Raw genomic sequence first — 17,858 nt, forward strand, 5'->3', positions numbered from 1 at the left:
AAGAAAGCGTGACACGACGCCTGCAAAGCTAACTGGGAAAGAAGTATAAATATTGGACGACTCAGCGGTTTCCTCGACACAACCACAACAATCGATCATGGCGAACGAACCCATGGAAAATGGTGTTAGTATTAACGACGGTTTAAACGAAAGATGTAGCACAGAAAAAGCTCTAAAATTCGCCAAGAAGTTGTATATACACGGAGGCAACATTTCCAACTGGAACAGGATCAAACGGAAGACTACACCTAGTTCATCGGATGAGGTTTGTTCTGAGTCTTTGGTGAGATTTTTTAATTCGAGCACGCGAGAGTGTACAAGCTTAGAGCCCTTCGTGATCTTCATTTTCGTCTACACTGGGTAAACATGCTTTCCTACAGTCTCTTACATTGAATCCTCCGTTAAGGAACTTATAAACGTTATATTTTTCTGTTGTCACATACTATTTACAATCCTTCTGTGTAAACAATACCCCGGCCGGCTTCGAGGATTCTTTCGTCACGAATATCAGAAATCGATACAAAGGCAATGTGAGTCTTTTAATAGACTCATTCGTGCATTATAAACATTAAACTTGTTTGATTAGAAAATCGTTGAAAGGCAACTGTATGCGCGATGAATTCGCGTTCGTCGCGTGAGTCAGCAATTTAAGCTTCACTGTCAAGAAAAATGCAATCCATAGAATCAACATGTCTATATGGGTTATTTTTGGCCTTTGTGCATAAAATAAACACAAATCATTACTTTGCTACCGAAGTGATTTTGTTTAAAAAGCGAGTCAACAATTTCAAAAAATGAACGTGCCTCAATAAGTTGAAGCTTAGTTAATTAAACATGCAGTTATGCAAGTACATTAAGAACACTTACACTGTATTACATTAAAAAATGTATTAGTCAGGTCATTAGTATAGGGTGGGGTGATAGACATGTCTTTTCATTTTTCTCTGCTTGATAGCAGTAGTCCACCATCATGTGTTAATTAGCATTCAAATGTCTTATTTTTTGCCTACAATAAATAAAAGATATTGAATTAACTCAATTGAATATTATATTTTTAAAAAACTCAATTAACTCACCCAAACCCAAAGCACCTCCTCATTCCTAAAGTACTTAACCCATTCGCCCCTGAACCGCCCGTAACCGCCCGTGCAGATCCACGTCCTTTCTACCCTTTGTGACGTCATCAGTTTTAACGGGCAAGGACAACTTTGCCCGCTAACTTGTGCAGAGTGAAGAGATCTTTCAAACCATACCAGAATGAGCACAATTCAGTCAAGGATACCGGAGAAAGAGGCAAAAAACCATGTAACATTGACCTGAAAATCTCCATGAAAATCTTGTTCCATTGCCCACCTACCTTTCCTTTCCCCTAATCCTAAGATCCTAAAAGCTTTCCTAAAAACTATTCCCACCAAAATGAAGCCTACTAAATGCCCAGCAAGAGAAAAAAAAATGAGGCAAGAAAAGCAAAAAAAGAGGGGAGGAGAGAAAGCGAAAAGTAAAAGTCAAGACTGCTGTGTCACTTTTAAACCCAAAAACTATCTCGAAATTTTGCTTTCTGCGCATGCCCGAACTTCACAAGCTGATATTTTGCATCTGGATCACAAGGCCATGAAGCGTACGACCTGTAAACCGGTTTGTGGTAAGTTTTAGCTCTTTATAGCACGACAGTGATGAGAAAACCACTCGACCAGCTTCAAAACGCGTTTTTGGGCAAAAACTCCAGGAGCGAATGGGTTAAATTACTTTCAAAAACAGGGATTATTATCACAAAACTTAAAGATGGACATCAGTTTAATATGTGGTGTTCTCAATATTATTGTAGCTATCTGAAAGCATTGGAACAACATTGAGCAGCTTAGTGCCTGGGAACAACAATGAAGAGGAATTTATTCCAGTAAGTTACAATAATTACTCAAGAAATAATTTTATTATCTGTTATTACAAGGGAGAAACGAGAAGAGATTGTAGTGTACATGCGGGACTTTACTAGTGCAGGAAGTTTGAGGTCATGTGACTAGACAAAGTTGTGTTTTTAGTGTAGCGGTGTAGGAGCTAAGTAGTGCTTCTGTCTACCAGACTATAAATGCCTTGGTGGCCCATTAGAAATACTACAGAGAAATCTAGTAACTCCTTGCTTTTTACTTTGAAAACACAAGACATTAGAAAGCAGTTTTGAGAAATCATTAGTTTTCTAATTTTATGTTATTTTAGAAAAAGGCATTGAGATGTGTGAACCAAAAGTTTGTGGAAAAAATAGAGCGAGGAGAGAGGGAACATCTCAAAATTTCAGGTAATGTAATTTTTTTTTACTATTCTGATGAGACATTTTGCTATGCTTGTTTCTTCCCTAACTTTATTCATTACATCTTAGGCCCTGTTCAAACATCACATTTCACATGTGCTGTATTTAATGCTAATGAGGAAAATCTGTTGCATTAGATTTGGCACTTGTGAAATGAGATGTTTGAACCGGGCCTAACTTACTTATCACAAAATAATTTCACTGACTCTCTGCCTGAAACTTAAAAATAAATTGTTCAACATCATCAATTCTCCCTTTGATTACAGTGAAAGTATTCGCAATTGAACTCAAACCTGCCATTATCCAGGATGCACTATTCAGAGGTGAGGCTTGAGGGTTCTTTATACTTGGAGCAATGAATATTACTAGTCACAGTTCTATCCCTTAAACTGTTTTTTTCAAATTTGTTTCCCCTCTTACTAGCAATGTGTGAGCTTGGAGTGGAATCTGTGGAAACCTTGTTCTTAGCATTGCCAGAGATGTCTGGTGAAGATGCTTTTGAAGTTCTTAAGGGCTTCTGGGAGGTATGTTTAACTCTTTTTACCTTGTTGTTAAAACTGCATGATTATAACACCCAATAGTGATTTTTTTATTAAATGTAAGTTACATATGGAAGTGTTCTAAAAAACTGCTTTATCCACTTTGAAATGCTATCCTCAGTGACTACACAAATAAATTTATTAAGAAATATCTCTTTCGTAGAGCAAAGATAATTTGATCTGAAATAGTTTAAGGTTATTTCAATGTTATTTCTTCCTCTTGATCAGTCAAATGACTGAAGGTCTTATTACACACTGTGCTGTTAAAACTTTTAGGAAATGGAGTTTCTATCAGACAGTGGATACATCAAAGATCTAGGAGTTTGTGACCTGGACAAGCCAACGCTGGAAAAACTTTATCAGTGGGCAAGGGTATGTTATTATCTTTTATCAGTTTATCTCATTTTATGGTTATTATTTATTTAGTTTTGATTTTGTTTCTGATCGGCACCATTTCACCTCTAAATGTTCATGTACATGAATAACCTATGTTTAACTTACTGCACTGATTTTTGCAAATAATTCTTTGCAGATCAAGCCTGAGATCAACCAAGTCAATCTTGCTTCATGTTGCGTAATGCCAAAGGTAATTTATAATGTTATGATCAACTAATTGCTACAGGTCAGGTGCACATGTTAAACTAATAGTGCTGCATTTTTCCTTTTGAGGTTGCTTAGAGTGGTTATTGGGTGAACCTTTTGAGGACCAATCTGATATCTGGTTCTTTTGCGATTCAGCCACTGGCTGCAATAAAGTGATAAGTGTAACACTAGCCTACGTAGCAGGCTCTTGGCGCAGCATATAGCCTGCGAGCAAGCTCTCCTATTTTGGAGACCTGTTTCACTCGCCCAAACAGGAGAGCTTGCTCGTAGGCTACGCAGCATAATACGGGTGCAACAGAAAGAACAAGGCATGTGAGGGGGACACACAACGTATTCCTTTGCATGCCGCATCCTTCTGAAATCGTACCGATAACTTCCAAGTGCCACCATTTCTTGTTAATGTTTTCTTTTCTTTTTCTTTTTGTATGGGAATGGGCTGTTGCCTGTAGAAGGAACTTTTTGTATGCCAGTGTAATTATATGACAAAGAATTAATGTCTACCCTCAGGGAAGTTCTCAAAATTTATTTACCTTGAATTTGAATTTTTAAAGTTTTAAATTTATTTTTCCTTGATTTTTTCAGGATCTTGTGGCATTCAGTGAGAAGCATGACATTCAACTGCTGACACATGCTGATCCAAAAGGTAAATAATGACTACCCTCAGAAACGGCTGTTTCATTTTCATCTAGGGGTAACTTAACAGAGACAGAGATCGCAAAGGCAAAACTGAGCCTCTTCGCCTCTCCTTCCCTAACCTCCCCTAACTCTTTTCTAACGGCATACTGTAAACACTGCTTTGATTTATCATGAATGCAATACTCTTTGTGCAGGTATAAAAGAAAACAATTTCTGTAATGTACAGCCATTTTCCCGGAACAAGATCCTGTTTTTAGTTTTTGTCTTTCTTATGAAAACTGAGGTTTAAGTACACTGTACGTGATTTTCCACTTCAGATATATTGACAAAGGAAAGCCTTGAAGGAGCACTAACTGAGAGCTGTAAAGATGTAGATGTCCAGGGATGGAGGCCAGTGTGGGCTCTGAGATACTCTGTACTTGTGAAATGTCGTGGTGTCATCAAAAACAAAGGGTATGTTAAACTAGTACGTAATTCTATAAACTGACAGAACTGTGGTTTCTAGCTTTGTAAGCTACCGAGTTCCGTCAATTGACCAATCAGAACTTCAAACAGATGCATGCAGCTAGCACCAAGCGCGGGAAAAAGTCATTCTTCATGCAGTGCTTTATTTTCTCAGGAAGCAGAGCGAGCGAATAACTCTAAAGCGCGGGAAATCGCCACCCGCCAGGAAAAGTGCCATGCGGAGGGACTAGCCTGTTTTAAGGCTTCAGCAAGTGAAAAATCACTTCCGTTTGCGTCGTCTTCACTATCTGAACTAGACTGCAAAACAGTCTGTATTTTTGCGTAAATTCAAGTACACGCAAGCAGTCAAACCAAAGGTCTGGAACGAGGCTGAAAACGGCGAGCGAGACTGGGTTTTTTTCTCTCGCCTTGCACGTCCTACGGGCGTCCAAAATTAATTTTTGTGTTCCTTTGTTTCAAGTTCATTAGCATATATTACCATACTCCAAAAGAAAGGGAATACAAGTGAACAATTAACCGCAACATCTACTTCGCCCTGGTATCGATCGATCGCCGACTAACTGCGTATAAACTCTGTTTTCTTTTCTTCAGTTACATCGTCAGCTGTGAGCAAGATTAACTCTTTCCTTAAAAACGCATTTTTGGAAAACTGAAGAAGGCTGAGAAGCCAAGAACGAGGTAGTCAAGAATTCTCTTCGTACTGCACATTTCCCAGGAAGCTGTACGCTAATGATCGCAACTGGCCATGTGTCTTCCATTACAACTTACGATGCACAAAATTAACGCATTCGAAAATAGCAGAAATTTAAAAAGTCGGTTAAGAAATATGCAAAGTTTCCGAAAAAAATTCTGTTTAAATCCTCGGCTTTAGCAGGACATTTTTTTTCAATCTGAGAGACGCTCCTGACATAAGTAGGAATTTTTGGTTGATTACATTTGTAGGTGCTTTTATAAACGATGATTTTCTTTTGTTGTCGTGATTACATTAATCTGTGTTTTTTTCTATTTTGGTGACGAGTAAAATCAAAATAAATGAGTGATCAAGGATATATATTTTTTAGCTTAGGTTCATTTTCTTTTATCTGTGTAGACGACTCCACACACACTTAGTGAAAGCCTTGGTAAAGTTTTCTTCCCAATCCAATCTAGTGATAATAATCAATTAATAAATAATTGTACTTAATTGACAGTTTAATACATGGTCCTAATAATGAATACCATACTTTCACTGCAGTTTTACGGTGTTATTATTCTCCGTCTTGTAAAGTTGAATTGTTTAAATCAAGATGTATTTATTTCAATAAAACTTGAACATTTTATCGTACTGTTGTACGCTGTAGTCATTTCGGATTAGAATCGCGGATTTTGAACCTTCTTGGCAACTGACTAAACCCCAGAACTCCGGAACAACCCGGAAAAACTTGCAACAGGTAAATAGAAAAAGCCTAACCCTTATCTGTTAAATATTAAATATTCTTTTTGTTTGTTTTAAGCCTGAGAAAACAGCCAACGTTTCGGGACGCCACTAATGGTTTCCACGCGAAACGAGTGCAGAAATTCCATACTAATGACGCGTCACTTAATTCAATCAGAAGCACTACCCAGATCCGGGTAGTGACGCGTCGTCAGCATGGAATTTCTGCGCTCATTCCTCAAACGTTATTGCGCCGGGAAATCGCGAAATGTTGCCTGTTTTCTCAGGCTGTTTTTTTTTTTCACATGCCTAGCCAAAAACCATAATCAAAAGTAAATGGGTTGCTGATCAGTAAATAAGCTGATAGTACTGAGTTTTTCGCAGCTTACTTAGTTTTCGTTCACTAAAGTTCAAGATGATGGTGCTTTTTTGAATTGCCACAGTATCGCAGAAAGCTTTTCTCTGTTCCAGGAAGCTCGTAGACGTAGAAATCCTCACAGTTTCGCACTAGTATTTGTTGCTTGAAGTAACAACAGTCGCCGTTCCAGTGAAAGCATACTTGTCTCATAACCGCACCCTCAGTTATCAGAGGATGAGCACCACTGAGCCACCCGGGTGCGTGTGTACCACAGTGAAATAACTTGACGCATTTATGTGGCATCCGCGATCCTAACAAATATTTAACACTAACATGTAAGTACTAAAGAAAAAAACAAAAAGGCGGGGCTTGAAAGTAAAATGGGGAAATGAACCGTTGCGCGTTGCGAACTTTCGAACTATTTATATACAGAACATGAAGGGGACTGGTTGACCTAATTATTCCTTCTTTTGAGGATAAGAAAACTTTGACATACCGTAAAATTCCGAAAATAAGCCCCTCCATGTATGAGCCCCTCCAAATATAAGCCCCCCAAACCGGTAACGTAAAAAACTTTGCGTTAAATCGCCCCTCCAAATATAAGCCTCCCGGGGCATGTAACTGGAAAATTGCCCTCAAATACAAAGTAAAATAAAGCAAAAACGGTAAATTTACTTCCAACTATAAGGCTAGCCCGATCAATTTCCCTCCGCAGATAAGCCCCTCCAAAAATAAGCCCCTCAGAAAGGGCCTTTGAAAAATATAAGCCCCGGGGCTTATTTTCGGAATTTTACGGTATTCATACTCTATATAATTTTTATACTACAAATGGTGATTGTGGAGTGATGATGGTGACAATTACGACAATGATAATGATGATGATGATGATGATGATGATGATGATGATGAGACAAGACTGTTAAGTATTGATACCCGCTTTTCCCATGAATCTGTGCCATCCAGGAGTAAGTCCTGCGTCGATGAGGGACAGGAACGGATTATAAAATCCTCGCGCGCTGTCGGTTTCATTTAAAACGCCGTAGCTTTTGCATTCACGGGGAACTGTAACAAAATCATCGTGCAAGATTAGAGTCATCAAAAAGCCCGTCTCAATAAACATCATTATTATTTATCCAAAATATTCTCCTTTTCTGATTGGCCCAGATCCCCCAGCCAATTCTTCATATCCAGGTAGTGTTGACCAAAGTTGGAAGACGTTTGCGCTATCCAATAAAATGACGATAATAGTGTATTATGTGTAATGCCGTGCAAACGTTGGTTTGGTTGAAGGTCCTCAAAATATGGTCATTTTTCAGAACCTTGGAGGCTCAAATATGCCATTCTGTACGCGTGCGTATGCCCTTATACTTATGGTTCTGCGCTAGTGAAAACCGTTCTTTAGTAGAGCGGTTTTCACTTGACTGTCGAAAGTAATTGGTTTTGGTTTTGGTTTTGGTTTTACTACGCCCTTTGGTTGGCTAGTGTATTTACTTTGGTTTTGGTTTTACGACAGTCAAGTAAAAACCGCTCTAATCATTTACGTATCAATATTTGGGAATGTCGGGATAAATCACCATTTGGAAATCACAAGCACGCGCGAGAAAGCTGCGAAAGACTGGGCGGGGAAAGCCGGACAGAAAGCTGCCTCTACTCCTCTCCCTTTCCACGCCTGGCTGGCAGGTAACCCGCTTGTGTTCACAGCTCCTCTCTTGATACCCCAGTAAAAAATTTGTACACAAGTTTTTCAGACAAACGACCGGGTGAAAAATCTACCAAACTTACCATCCTCAACTTTACTTCCGCAATATTTCAAAGGACATCTTGGCGTAGGTGGCAAAAAATACACCATAAATTTCCCGCAATTCCTCACTTGAATACTGATCTTCTCCTTGCAACATTCCCCCTCTAGGTGAAAACACACACTCCTTTTTACCCTCCCATCCTGGGGCATTGGATGGTCGCCGTTCAGCCAACCTGGGCCGTAAGCACCACAGTGAAATTTGGCCACGCATGTGGTTGGCATCATCTGCCCGGCTTTTCCTGTGAATCTGTACCAGCCAATCTCTAGTTTATCGTCGCATCTTTTATCGTAGGCATCGTAGTTAGTTAAAGACCGGTCACGGTCATTTAACTCACTGTATTCTTTGCATTCGTCTACATCAGGGTTAGCTGCAGTCAGAACCGTAAAAATTTGCAGAGAACATAAATCATCATATCATTTTGCCAGACTTTAACCAGATTAACGAGCCTGTTAAGCAGGCTGGTCTGGGCCGGTTATTCGGTCCATGGGCCCCGGTTCTTGAGAAAGTCCCGATAATTAAGGGCCCGTAAAGCTGTTGTTGTTTGATTGAAAATCCAAGTCTTAGAAGTTTTGCAGATAACATGAACTGAGTAGATTAGTTGATGAAACAAATGGACAGGTTTGACGCTTTTATTCTTAAGATTTTGATTTGAACATTTGATTTTGGACCCGAGAGGAAAAGTTACCGGGACTTTCGAGAAACGGATCCCAGGTGTGAGTGACCGACTTCGGACCGTCTGACGCAATCAAACTTGCTAAATTTCCTGCACTCCAGACTATAGGGGGTATGCATAGGAGCTCCTGGGGGAACGGGTACAAGTTTTAATCAGCGCAATGATTTCTGGGGTCGTTGGAATGGACAAGCATGACTTTAATACTATGATCGATCTTTGAATTTCAAAAGAGCGTGCAGTATAGAAAGCAATACATTTCTTTTGTTTGTACTGCACGGATCATTCACAGTGTATGGCTGTGAATTTCTTTTTCATCACCAAGGAAGAAACAATTCATCTATTAAAACAGCTATTATTTTCACTGCGCGATTCACAGAACTATCCAGAATCACTGAGATAAACAAAAAGGAAACCTTAAACCAGGGCGGATAAAGGTTGGGCGGTGAAACGAGCGCGTCCGAGCAAAAAGGTGTGATGCAGTGGACTGGGACTCTGCTTAGAAATGTCGCTTGTTTTCGAATTCGGTCAGGGCTTGCGATGTTGCGATGTGGTTTGTACATTAGATACTGCCGCTGTCACTGAATTATGGCAGCTTGATTTATTTTCTTGCACTTCTTCCTCGTTCCTTTGTGCTGGTACGCTGTCTCCGGGAGGCAAATGTTGCTATTTTTTGCGGGAGGTTTAGTTGGAGTAGACAAACATCTCTTTCAAAGGGTCTCTTTTATTACTTCCATGACTCTACCACTGAATTATATTTTCGTTCTGCTACTCGCCAATGTCGATGTTATTTCAAAACAAAAACAACTAAGTACTGTCTAAAACACGAAGGAAAATCTCATCCATGTCGTCCAAGGCAAAACTAAATGACAGCAGATCTTGTTTCATAACTAGATGACGTGTATTTTATAAATGCGTGCAGCTCGTGCAAGGTGAAATTATGCTAATTTCAATCACCATCATCCTTCTTTTTAATTTTGAAAAAAACATCTCATACGTCTTTCTGTTTGTTCGAAACTTCAAAATTAGTTTCCCCTTAGTTTTTACCGGTTTACCTTGTTTAGTTTTAGAGAGAAAAACTGAAAAAAACCTTACAACAAACCTCAATAAATTGTTTACGTGCGGTTGCCGGATTTGCAACGCATTGCGCGAATCGCCATGGCACGTTGCACCCGAGAAGCAAAGTTTGAAGAAGTACAACGCCACTATATCAATATATATCAATCTAATTTTCTGTTATGTTATATAAAATTTATCCCTCTTTAACATATGTAAAAATTGACGTTAAGAAGTGTTAAGCTTTTGCAAACGAAACGGCGAAAGACGATTAGGTGATATTAAGTGGAAGGAGGAAGTATTCAACACTTTCAAATTAAACTCAAATTTTGGCATTATACGACCGACAAGTTTGACTTCTAGACGTACAGACACAAACATATGAAACTGTTTATTGATATTGTTATGAAACGAATTTATCTATTTATCATTGTAGCCTGAAATTACCGAAAGAAAATAGGATTTCCGGTTTGCAAAAAGGAAAATTTCGCCGGCCTTCAAGCGCACCGGAAGCGCGGAAAGAGCGCTCGTGCCAGTCCTACTCCGCATCACACATTAAATGAAGAGCGGAGCGCTCGTTTCACCGCCCAACCTTTATCCGCCCTGCCTTAAACCTTTTAGTGCGCGCAATCCTATTGATACTTCGAGTATGACGAAACCTCGGGATGAGATGTAAGAGTACCTAATGGTGAAATGAGCAAAGACGAACAAGCATGGTATCTGGTTCAATTCGTGACTATAAAGGCATATACGATGGCAGTTTCAGTGAAAAATTAGCGAAATACGCCAGCAGCTTTATATTTTTTACCTATTCAATAAGAAAGATTGTTTCACTTACAGCTGAAACTCAAATATTTCGAAGGCTGGTAAAAGCAATGACTCAAGTTTAACCTAACATCTGATATTGACGCTGAAGTTTTGCTGAATTTGCCGGGGGGCACGCACCAGGCAGGCGTATTTTCCTTTTCAGTGATTTCTTTGAGCAACGCTAAAAGCTCTATTCTTTCTATTAAATAGTTCTGAAAGATCTCCGCGAAAGAGACAAAGAATCTTTGTGTTATTTCAGTTGAAACTCTCTGCACTCAAAATTCATTAGAAGTCGGCACAATTGAAAAGAACGATGCCAGAAGCTGGTTAAATTAAGGAAATTAAAACGAAGCGTTTTCTACGATAACAAGTCGCTGATTGAGACAGGAATTCGTACACAACATGTAACTCACCTTTACAGAGCACGAGACCTAAAATGCCAAGCAGTATACACGCTTTCAGCCGAATACTCGCCTTACTCATGTTGTAAAAAGCAACCAATATATGATAAAATGGTTTTGTTAATTCACGAGAGGAAGAAGTAGTGACAATAAGTGTTGACATCAACCATCCGTTTGAAAAATATATTAGAAAAAAAGTTGACATTGAAGACTGTAAATTCTGCTAACCCAATCACTGTTATTGTGATGGTCGGTTCCTAGTTAAGGAACAGGCTGCCGTGAACCAAAACAACGCCTAAATAAACTAAAATTCAAATCTTCAAAAAATGCACTTTATTTGAGTGTCAATGTATTTGGCAGGAAAGTTTAACGCCTCCTTCTGGAGACGGGAGAGTCGTATTAAGAGATCATCGGAGTCACGCAAAGGTCGCAGGGCAAAGGAGTACCTTCATTTTCCAGTTATATTTTTTAAAAAACCCTGAGTATTGGCCCGGCAGCTTACTAAGAAAGTTATCCGCACCACGGCTTTCTTTCAAAATGAAGCTAGGTTCAAAACTCTCCGATTGAAAAGGAGTTTTATTTGCACGAGCACGAAAAGCATGGAAAATAGAAAGAACAAGAGCCATTATTGTGGCTGTAGGAAAAACTGGATACTGAGGAAACGCATATCACGTGACTGGTATTCTAATCGCTGATTGGTTGTTTCTATCTTGCTCTTCATTCCTTTCCGTCAAAACATTGGCAATTTTTACAATCGATGATCGGGCCTCATACAAGGAAAAAATTACACGCGCAAAAAGTTGAATGGCTCTAGCTCTTCTCAAATTTTCACTATTTTGAAACCGATCACGTCAGCCAGTTTCCTATTCAGTCCTTCTATGTTCTATTGGAATCACGTCATACTCCTCTGCGTTCTGCCACAAAGTTCGTGGCAACTTAACACGGAAATGGCCGCCTCATAATGTAATATTCTAACCAATAATAACCAAGGTTTCGGAGTGCGGGCGACAAAGGACCGGATCAATGGTCAAAACGCTTTTGCTCCATCGCTGTGTTTAGCGTAAGTTTCACCATAGTTAATTGAGTGGAATGGTTATGAAACCCGTCAGACTCCTTTGTTATATGTTTTTGTGGACCTGAAAGTGCACAACGTTCAAAAGAATTCCTGTCATTTTGATTGTATTGACCAATAAAAACGTTGCATTAATTTATTCCGTAACAATTTGCCAACAGAAAACAAAGGATTGTGCACTTTCAGGGTGCTTCCAACATAAACTACAGCACTGTTGTTTTTATCATTGATGTTTCCCGCTTTTCATAACCAGTCTCCTCTAATAACTATGGTTTCACGGGACAGATGGTCGAAACACTCGTGATCAGATTACGAGTAACAGAAGGTCCAAACGCAAGTTATATCAAATTGCGTTCTTTGCATTCCATTCATTCTTAGTGGAAGTCCAAATGAATGCTGGCTACATATATGGGACGCATGCGTAATATGAGCATGGAGATTAGGATTGCCGGCTCCTCTTGTTGCTCTCAATAATATTATTCTTCCTGAAACCTGTATTTTACTCCCAAAGTATTGCTAATTAAAATTAGCTTCCTCTTAAAACACTAATCAGCTCTAACTAAAGCGAACTGCCAAAATCTTTTTCATGAGGTTTAAATCGACGAAGCAGATTCTGCCGTAGCCACAGAGCTGAATTTCAGGGTTCTCATGCCCTATTATTGCGTGCTAGATCAGGAAAAAAAACCTACCATGATATATGAATAATCCAAGCGCCTAACATTAACTCCGTAAAAAAAGCCCGTGGGTCTCCTTAGCAACCACGCGTATCCCATTGGCATTATCTGCCCAGTTGTCACCGAAACAAATACATTACGTTGTATTAGTCTAAAAGCAATTGAAAACTGGGAAAGCTGACTACCAAAAACAGCTCATTTACTCCTTAAAATGCTCCTAAAACCTACACTAGAAGTAGTATTACTGTCCCTTGCTTTAATTTGTACACTTCTTCAAAATTCCCAACAAGAGCTCATTCAAGGTAAGAAATTTTCAGTGGGTACGTTTGCGTTGTAAATAATTCGTGAAAGCTAAGTCCAAAGATTCATTACGAGTTAGTCGTAAATCCGTTGAAATCTCTTAACTCGTTCAGGACTAAAAAATTATTAATCAGGCTTTGCTTGAAAATGAAGAGACTTCCTTGAAAATTTAACCCATTTCTTTAACAAAAACTGCTTTAATATGCAATCCGTAAAAAATGAATAAATGAAGGAAATAAATTGCATTTTATTTAGTCCGCGTACTGACACCGATTGACTTTTATCCCGCAAGTTTTATGATCACCTTTCATGTTACGTTTTTGACATCTATTGCCTCTTACATGTATTCAATGTTATGTCATGCAGATACATATGAAGGAGCCTTTTTTTCTCGTAAGAATTTTTCATTAAAACAAAATAATTATAACAGTTGTACAGAAGGTTTTGCGACCCGCAAATCTTCAAGGTTGCCTATTTCGAAATCGTATTTACTTTTAGGATCGCGCGACATGATAGTTCTGAGACGAGAAATGCGCGGCTTGCCTGTACGCATGTTTGGACGTATCACTGAACACAACAAAAAAAGTAGATCTAGTTCGGTTAAATTTAGTACATTCTAGACAAATCCTTTCAAAAAGCTAAGTGATCTGTCTGCTTGCAGGCAGTGGTAGTCTCTACTGTGTGAATTATTTATGCTCAGAACGAAGAGGTGCACTTTCGCATGGGCACAGACATTTTAGCCCGAAATCAGTGTTATCTGCGCCATCCAGTACAACTACTGCGGAATTGCGTAGACCTGGCTAATGAATCCCTTTCCTGAATTAAAGGGTGACCATTAGTTTGTGAATACTAATTATATGTTCTGATTTGTGTATATCAACTCAGATGGATCCCTTCAGCAAGGCGAGGCAAACACGAAAAATACCATTAGCTGCGAAGATAATTGTTTTGTGGACTGTATGACAGATGAACTCAACGAATGTGTGGAAGCCTGTCGACGTTTAATTTGTCCAGCGATTTGACTTTGTCCGCGTGACCCATGCACGAGGTAACGTAAGTATCGAAACTAAATGTCATTTTTCGTAGACATATGTAAATAGGTTTGTTAGGCATAAATGATTAGTGTTATTTTGTACATTTTATCTTCGTCTGTGTTAAACATTAATTTCTATACCAAAAAACAAACTAAAAGAGAAACAGAGTTCAAATCAAGGAGAAAATTCACCCGAACCACAGCGCTTTCCCCGGCTGACTTCTTTGTGAAAGAGTAGGGCACAGAGTGCCAGGTGTAGTGGTCTATCTCACTTTCACACTCATGTATGGGGTCATCATTATACTCATTCCTTCATTACTTGTAAACTGCACCTTAAGCAGTCTGGCAAAGTCCGCCAACCAGTGTTGTAAATTATCCCTGAAAAGGCCTGAGGTGAGCGGATAATATGAGTATTTACGTTTATATTTACACATTTACATTTGATATCCATCAACCGGCAGCAGGGACGCCTTACCTCTTGGCTCTCATATGTGGTACATAATTTCGTCGGTAGCCAATTCGCCTTCGCAGAGGCCTCTTTAAAGGGAGCTTTAGCAACGACGACGGCGACGAAAGCGAGAATGTCAAAAAACTAAGGTTTGATTAGCAAAACAACAACTTTGCACGTGCAGTATACACTTTTTTGTACATTTGTTTGACGTCACTGCACGACTACGGCGTGAAAATGCCTCATTTCACCTTTTATGGAGAACGTAAACAAGCGACAAGGAATTTGTTTTCTCTTTCAAAACTTGAGTTTGGTCCCAAGAAATCAACTCCAGGGAAATTTGACATTTTTAGCGAATTGGAGTAAGCTTGACAAAGTTTGAAAACACGCGAATTCGGTTTAAAAGTGACGTTTTCTCTGCCGTCGCCCCCTTTTGTGTTGTAGAGAGGCTGGAGAAAGGAAAAAAAGAGCGCACAGGGCATGATGGGAAGATCATGATCGTGCGCCGCGCGCTTTCTATTTTTCGACTTTTGCTATTTCTCCCCCACCCCCCCCTCCCTCCCCCCTACAACACAAAGAGGCCTAAGCTGGTAGGCTGTTCCAGGCTCCAATAGGCAACTGATGAAGGCAATGGTAGCAAAAAAGTCACTATTGCAAACTACATCAACTAGCTCAAACCCTTGTAATTTTCCCTCGTGACTGTGCTGATATTTTGGTAATTTTTTTAGGAATTAAAACTCTAAAGGGCTGATTATAAGTTCACAAGAAGAAAAAAGAAATCAGTTGCCTCATGCATGCTTACGTCCTCCATTAAACTGACGAGAAATTAGAAAAGTTTCACGTCGTAGTCTTACAGGTGACAGCAAAGAAATGTACAAAAAAGCGTGATGCATGTGCAGAGTTGTTGATTTGCCAATCTAAACTCATTGCTTTGTTGCCGTCCCCGTTGCCGTCGCCTTCGTTGTTGCTAAGCTCCCTCACCGCAGTGCCGTCGTGCAGAACAAAGTGATGCCAAAAACGTGAGGAGGCTAGGGAGAGATCAGGGCCTCCGCCCCTTTCATAGATCTCGCGCGTATTTTTTCGCGACGATCCCTACTCATGGTTCGTACAGCTTCAGACAAACAAATTTCGTGGACTTTTCATGGGGTTTTCAAGGAAAAATTGCTGTTTTCAAGAACTTAAGATTCAGTATTCAATAAATCGGCATTCTTTAACCCCTTTTTGAACATCTTATTCGCTAAAACACGTCATGCAGTTATTTACGATTTTTAATTCTTCAGCCATGGTTGATCACATTAACATTTTATCCTACTTTCCGCAACAACACTTTGAAAATGACTGGGTGACTTACAATTGCACCTGATATTGCTCATGCACAAAAATGTTTAATGAAAATTTAAGGGAGTGAATTTCAAGGATTCCTCAAGACCTAATAAGAAATCAAGTACTTTTCAAGGACCGTTACTGAATTCAAGGACTTTTCAAGACTTCTACTAATTAAAAATTCAAGACCTTTTCAAGATTGTACAAACCATGCAACTAACTGAGAGCCTGAAACAGGTTAATTGGACAGTGAATCTCCCGTCCGGTTAGCTTTTTACTGGATCTCCTTGAGTCCTTGGATTAGGAATATGAATAACAAGAATTAATCTAATTTTCTTTCTAAACAACTTTTTTGTCCTTAGGGCTACAAGACACACTTAAAACGTCAACCTAATGGAGCCATGTAGAAGACAGTGACAAGTTAGAGAAAATAAAAGAGTATAGTTACCTGTTTATAAAACCCATTTATATGTAAAATTCAAATCCTTTTTTTATGAAAAAACGTCACATTTAAAGTGAATGCGTGCTTTTTAAAACTTTGTTGCGTTTATTCCAGTTCGCTGAAAATGTGAGATGTACGTAGGCGAACTGAGTCACGTGAAGAATGTGTTTCTGAACACTTTTTCTCTCACTCTAACCATTCTCATACCGTGACACGCAGTTAATCTCACTAGAGAAAATTCATTCTTCACGTGACTTAGTTCGTAAGGCTAGGGAGTCGCATTTGATAGATAAGGCCATGACTCTTGAACCTAATGGCCTAAACCGCTGTGACGATTTACTGTAAATCAATATTCTTATAATTTTTCTTTTCCAGTTTTTTGTGTTGTACATCTTTTCCGCCTCTCCCTTTTAAACAATTTTTATTGCGACATTCCCCATCTATATAATATTATGATTCCTGTCATATTAAAGTTCAGTAACATCTGCAAACCTGAAGAAGGCTGGTATGGCCGGCCGAAATATTGTTATGAAAAAACAGTACGCGTTGTTCTTATCAACTTTGCAGTAGTCTTTGGACATCTCGTTTTTGGTTTTTAGTATTTTGGCTGATTAGATCTCTTTTCTAAAGATCCAACGTTCATAACTAGCAGGATCTTCGTCCACCGTTTTTGCAGTTAATTTAATTCTTTTAGTTCTAGCTACTTTTAAACGTCATTCAGCCAGGTCGTACTACCAATCTAAGAACAAAAGCACCTCTCGACTATTTTCACTAATCAAATATATAGTACATGTTAAAGTCCAGTCTGTGTCCAGTTGCCGTTTTCAGGGTGTTACATGGTGTTACACGGTGTTACAGCGTGTTACATAGTGTTACAAGGCGTTACAGGGTCTTACATGGTGTTACAGGATGTTAAACGTCGATAAACGGCGTTACAGGGTGTTACATGGTGTTACATGTTGTTAGACGCTGTTATATTTTGGGAGACAGTGTTACAGGGTATTACATGGTGTTACCTGGTGTTGCCCGGTGTTACAGGGTGTTACATGGTGTTACATGGTGTTACAGGGTGTTATAGGGTGTTACATGGTGTTACAGGGTATTATACGGTGTTATAGGGTGCAACACGCTTGCACATGGTGTTTTATTGTGTTGCTTTATGTTGCAGGGTGTTGCATGGTGTTACACAGGGTTAGAGCGGTTTTCACTTGACTGTCGAAAGGGATTGGTTTTGGTTTTGGTTTTGGTTTTGGTTTTACTACGCCCTTTGGTTGGCTAGTGTATTTACTTTGGTTTTGGTTTTACGACAGTCAAGTGAAAACCGCTCTATATGCTTTTACACTTTGTTAGAGGGTGACCACGGGGTTACTTTGTGTTACACGTCGTTACATGGTGTTACACTGTGGTACGTGGTATTGCACGGTGTTACAGGGTGTTAAATGGTGTCACCATGATGTGGCACAATGTTACAGGGTGTTACATGGTGTTATATGATGTTGTATAGTAATCC

The 17,858-nt window shown here is 39.3% G+C and overlaps 2 protein-coding genes across 3 annotated transcripts; one reads left to right on the plus strand and one right to left on the minus strand.

Annotated features, from left to right (window-relative positions):
- Nucleotides 1-5,872, plus strand: LOC140939218 (glutamate--cysteine ligase regulatory subunit-like). Of its 2 annotated transcripts, XM_073388792.1 has the most exons (10): nucleotides 4-265; nucleotides 1,826-1,897; nucleotides 2,215-2,293; nucleotides 2,572-2,628; nucleotides 2,729-2,829; nucleotides 3,121-3,216; nucleotides 3,377-3,430; nucleotides 4,030-4,090; nucleotides 4,401-4,536; nucleotides 5,140-5,872. In XM_073388792.1, exons 1-10 carry the CDS (start codon nucleotides 98-100, stop codon nucleotides 5,165-5,167), a joined length of 852 nt encoding a protein of 283 aa, XP_073244893.1. In that variant the 5' UTR covers nucleotides 4-97; the 3' UTR covers nucleotides 5,168-5,872. The 2 variants fall into 2 exon arrangements, with proteins under 2 accessions (XP_073244894.1, XP_073244893.1); XM_073388793.1 differs by lacking the exon at nucleotides 2,572-2,628 and having other exon boundaries at nucleotides 1-265.
- Nucleotides 5,873-6,175: 303 nt separating this feature from the next.
- LOC140939020 (pancreatic secretory granule membrane major glycoprotein GP2-like) lies at nucleotides 6,176-14,702 on the minus strand. The gene is made up of 4 exons (XM_073388578.1): nucleotides 14,611-14,702; nucleotides 8,103-8,489; nucleotides 7,254-7,382; nucleotides 6,176-6,631 (listed from the first exon to the last, which is right to left on the minus strand). The coding sequence occupies exons 2-4, from the start codon at nucleotides 8,344-8,346 to the stop codon at nucleotides 6,366-6,368; spliced, it is 639 nt and encodes a 212-aa protein (XP_073244679.1). The 5' UTR covers nucleotides 8,347-8,489; nucleotides 14,611-14,702; the 3' UTR covers nucleotides 6,176-6,365.
- Between the last annotated feature and the right edge of the window lie 3,156 nt (nucleotides 14,703-17,858).

The sequence above is a fragment of the Porites lutea genome, chromosome 5, assembly GCF_958299795.1.
Source record: "Porites lutea chromosome 5, jaPorLute2.1, whole genome shotgun sequence".
NCBI lineage: Eukaryota > Metazoa > Cnidaria > Anthozoa > Scleractinia > Poritidae > Porites > Porites lutea.

What these genes read in the sequence shown, in the direction of transcription:
- LOC140939218 (XM_073388792.1), top strand. Translation starts at nt 98, where the DNA reads ATGGCGAACGAACCCATGGAAAATGGTGTTAGTATTAACGACGGTTTA. An exon ending in TTCTTAAGGGCTTCTGGGAG is followed by an intron (nt 2,830 to 3,120) that starts GTATGTTTAACT and finishes TAAAACTTTTAG; the next exon opens with GAAATGGAGTTTCTATCAGA. An exon ending in AACTTTATCAGTGGGCAAGG is followed by an intron (nt 3,217 to 3,376) that starts GTATGTTATTAT and finishes AATTCTTTGCAG; the next exon opens with ATCAAGCCTGAGATCAACCA.
- LOC140939020 (XM_073388578.1), bottom strand. Translation starts at nt 8,346, where the DNA reads ATGATGCCAACCACATGCGTGGCCAAATTTCACTGTGGTGCTTACGGC. An exon ending in CGGAAGTAAAGTTGAGGATG is followed by an intron (nt 7,383 to 8,102) that starts GTAAGTTTGGTA and finishes ATTTTGTTACAG; the next exon opens with TTCCCCGTGAATGCAAAAGC. An exon ending in CAGATTCATGGGAAAAGCGG is followed by an intron (nt 6,632 to 7,253) that starts GTATCAATACTT and finishes AATATTTGTTAG; the next exon opens with GATCGCGGATGCCACATAAA.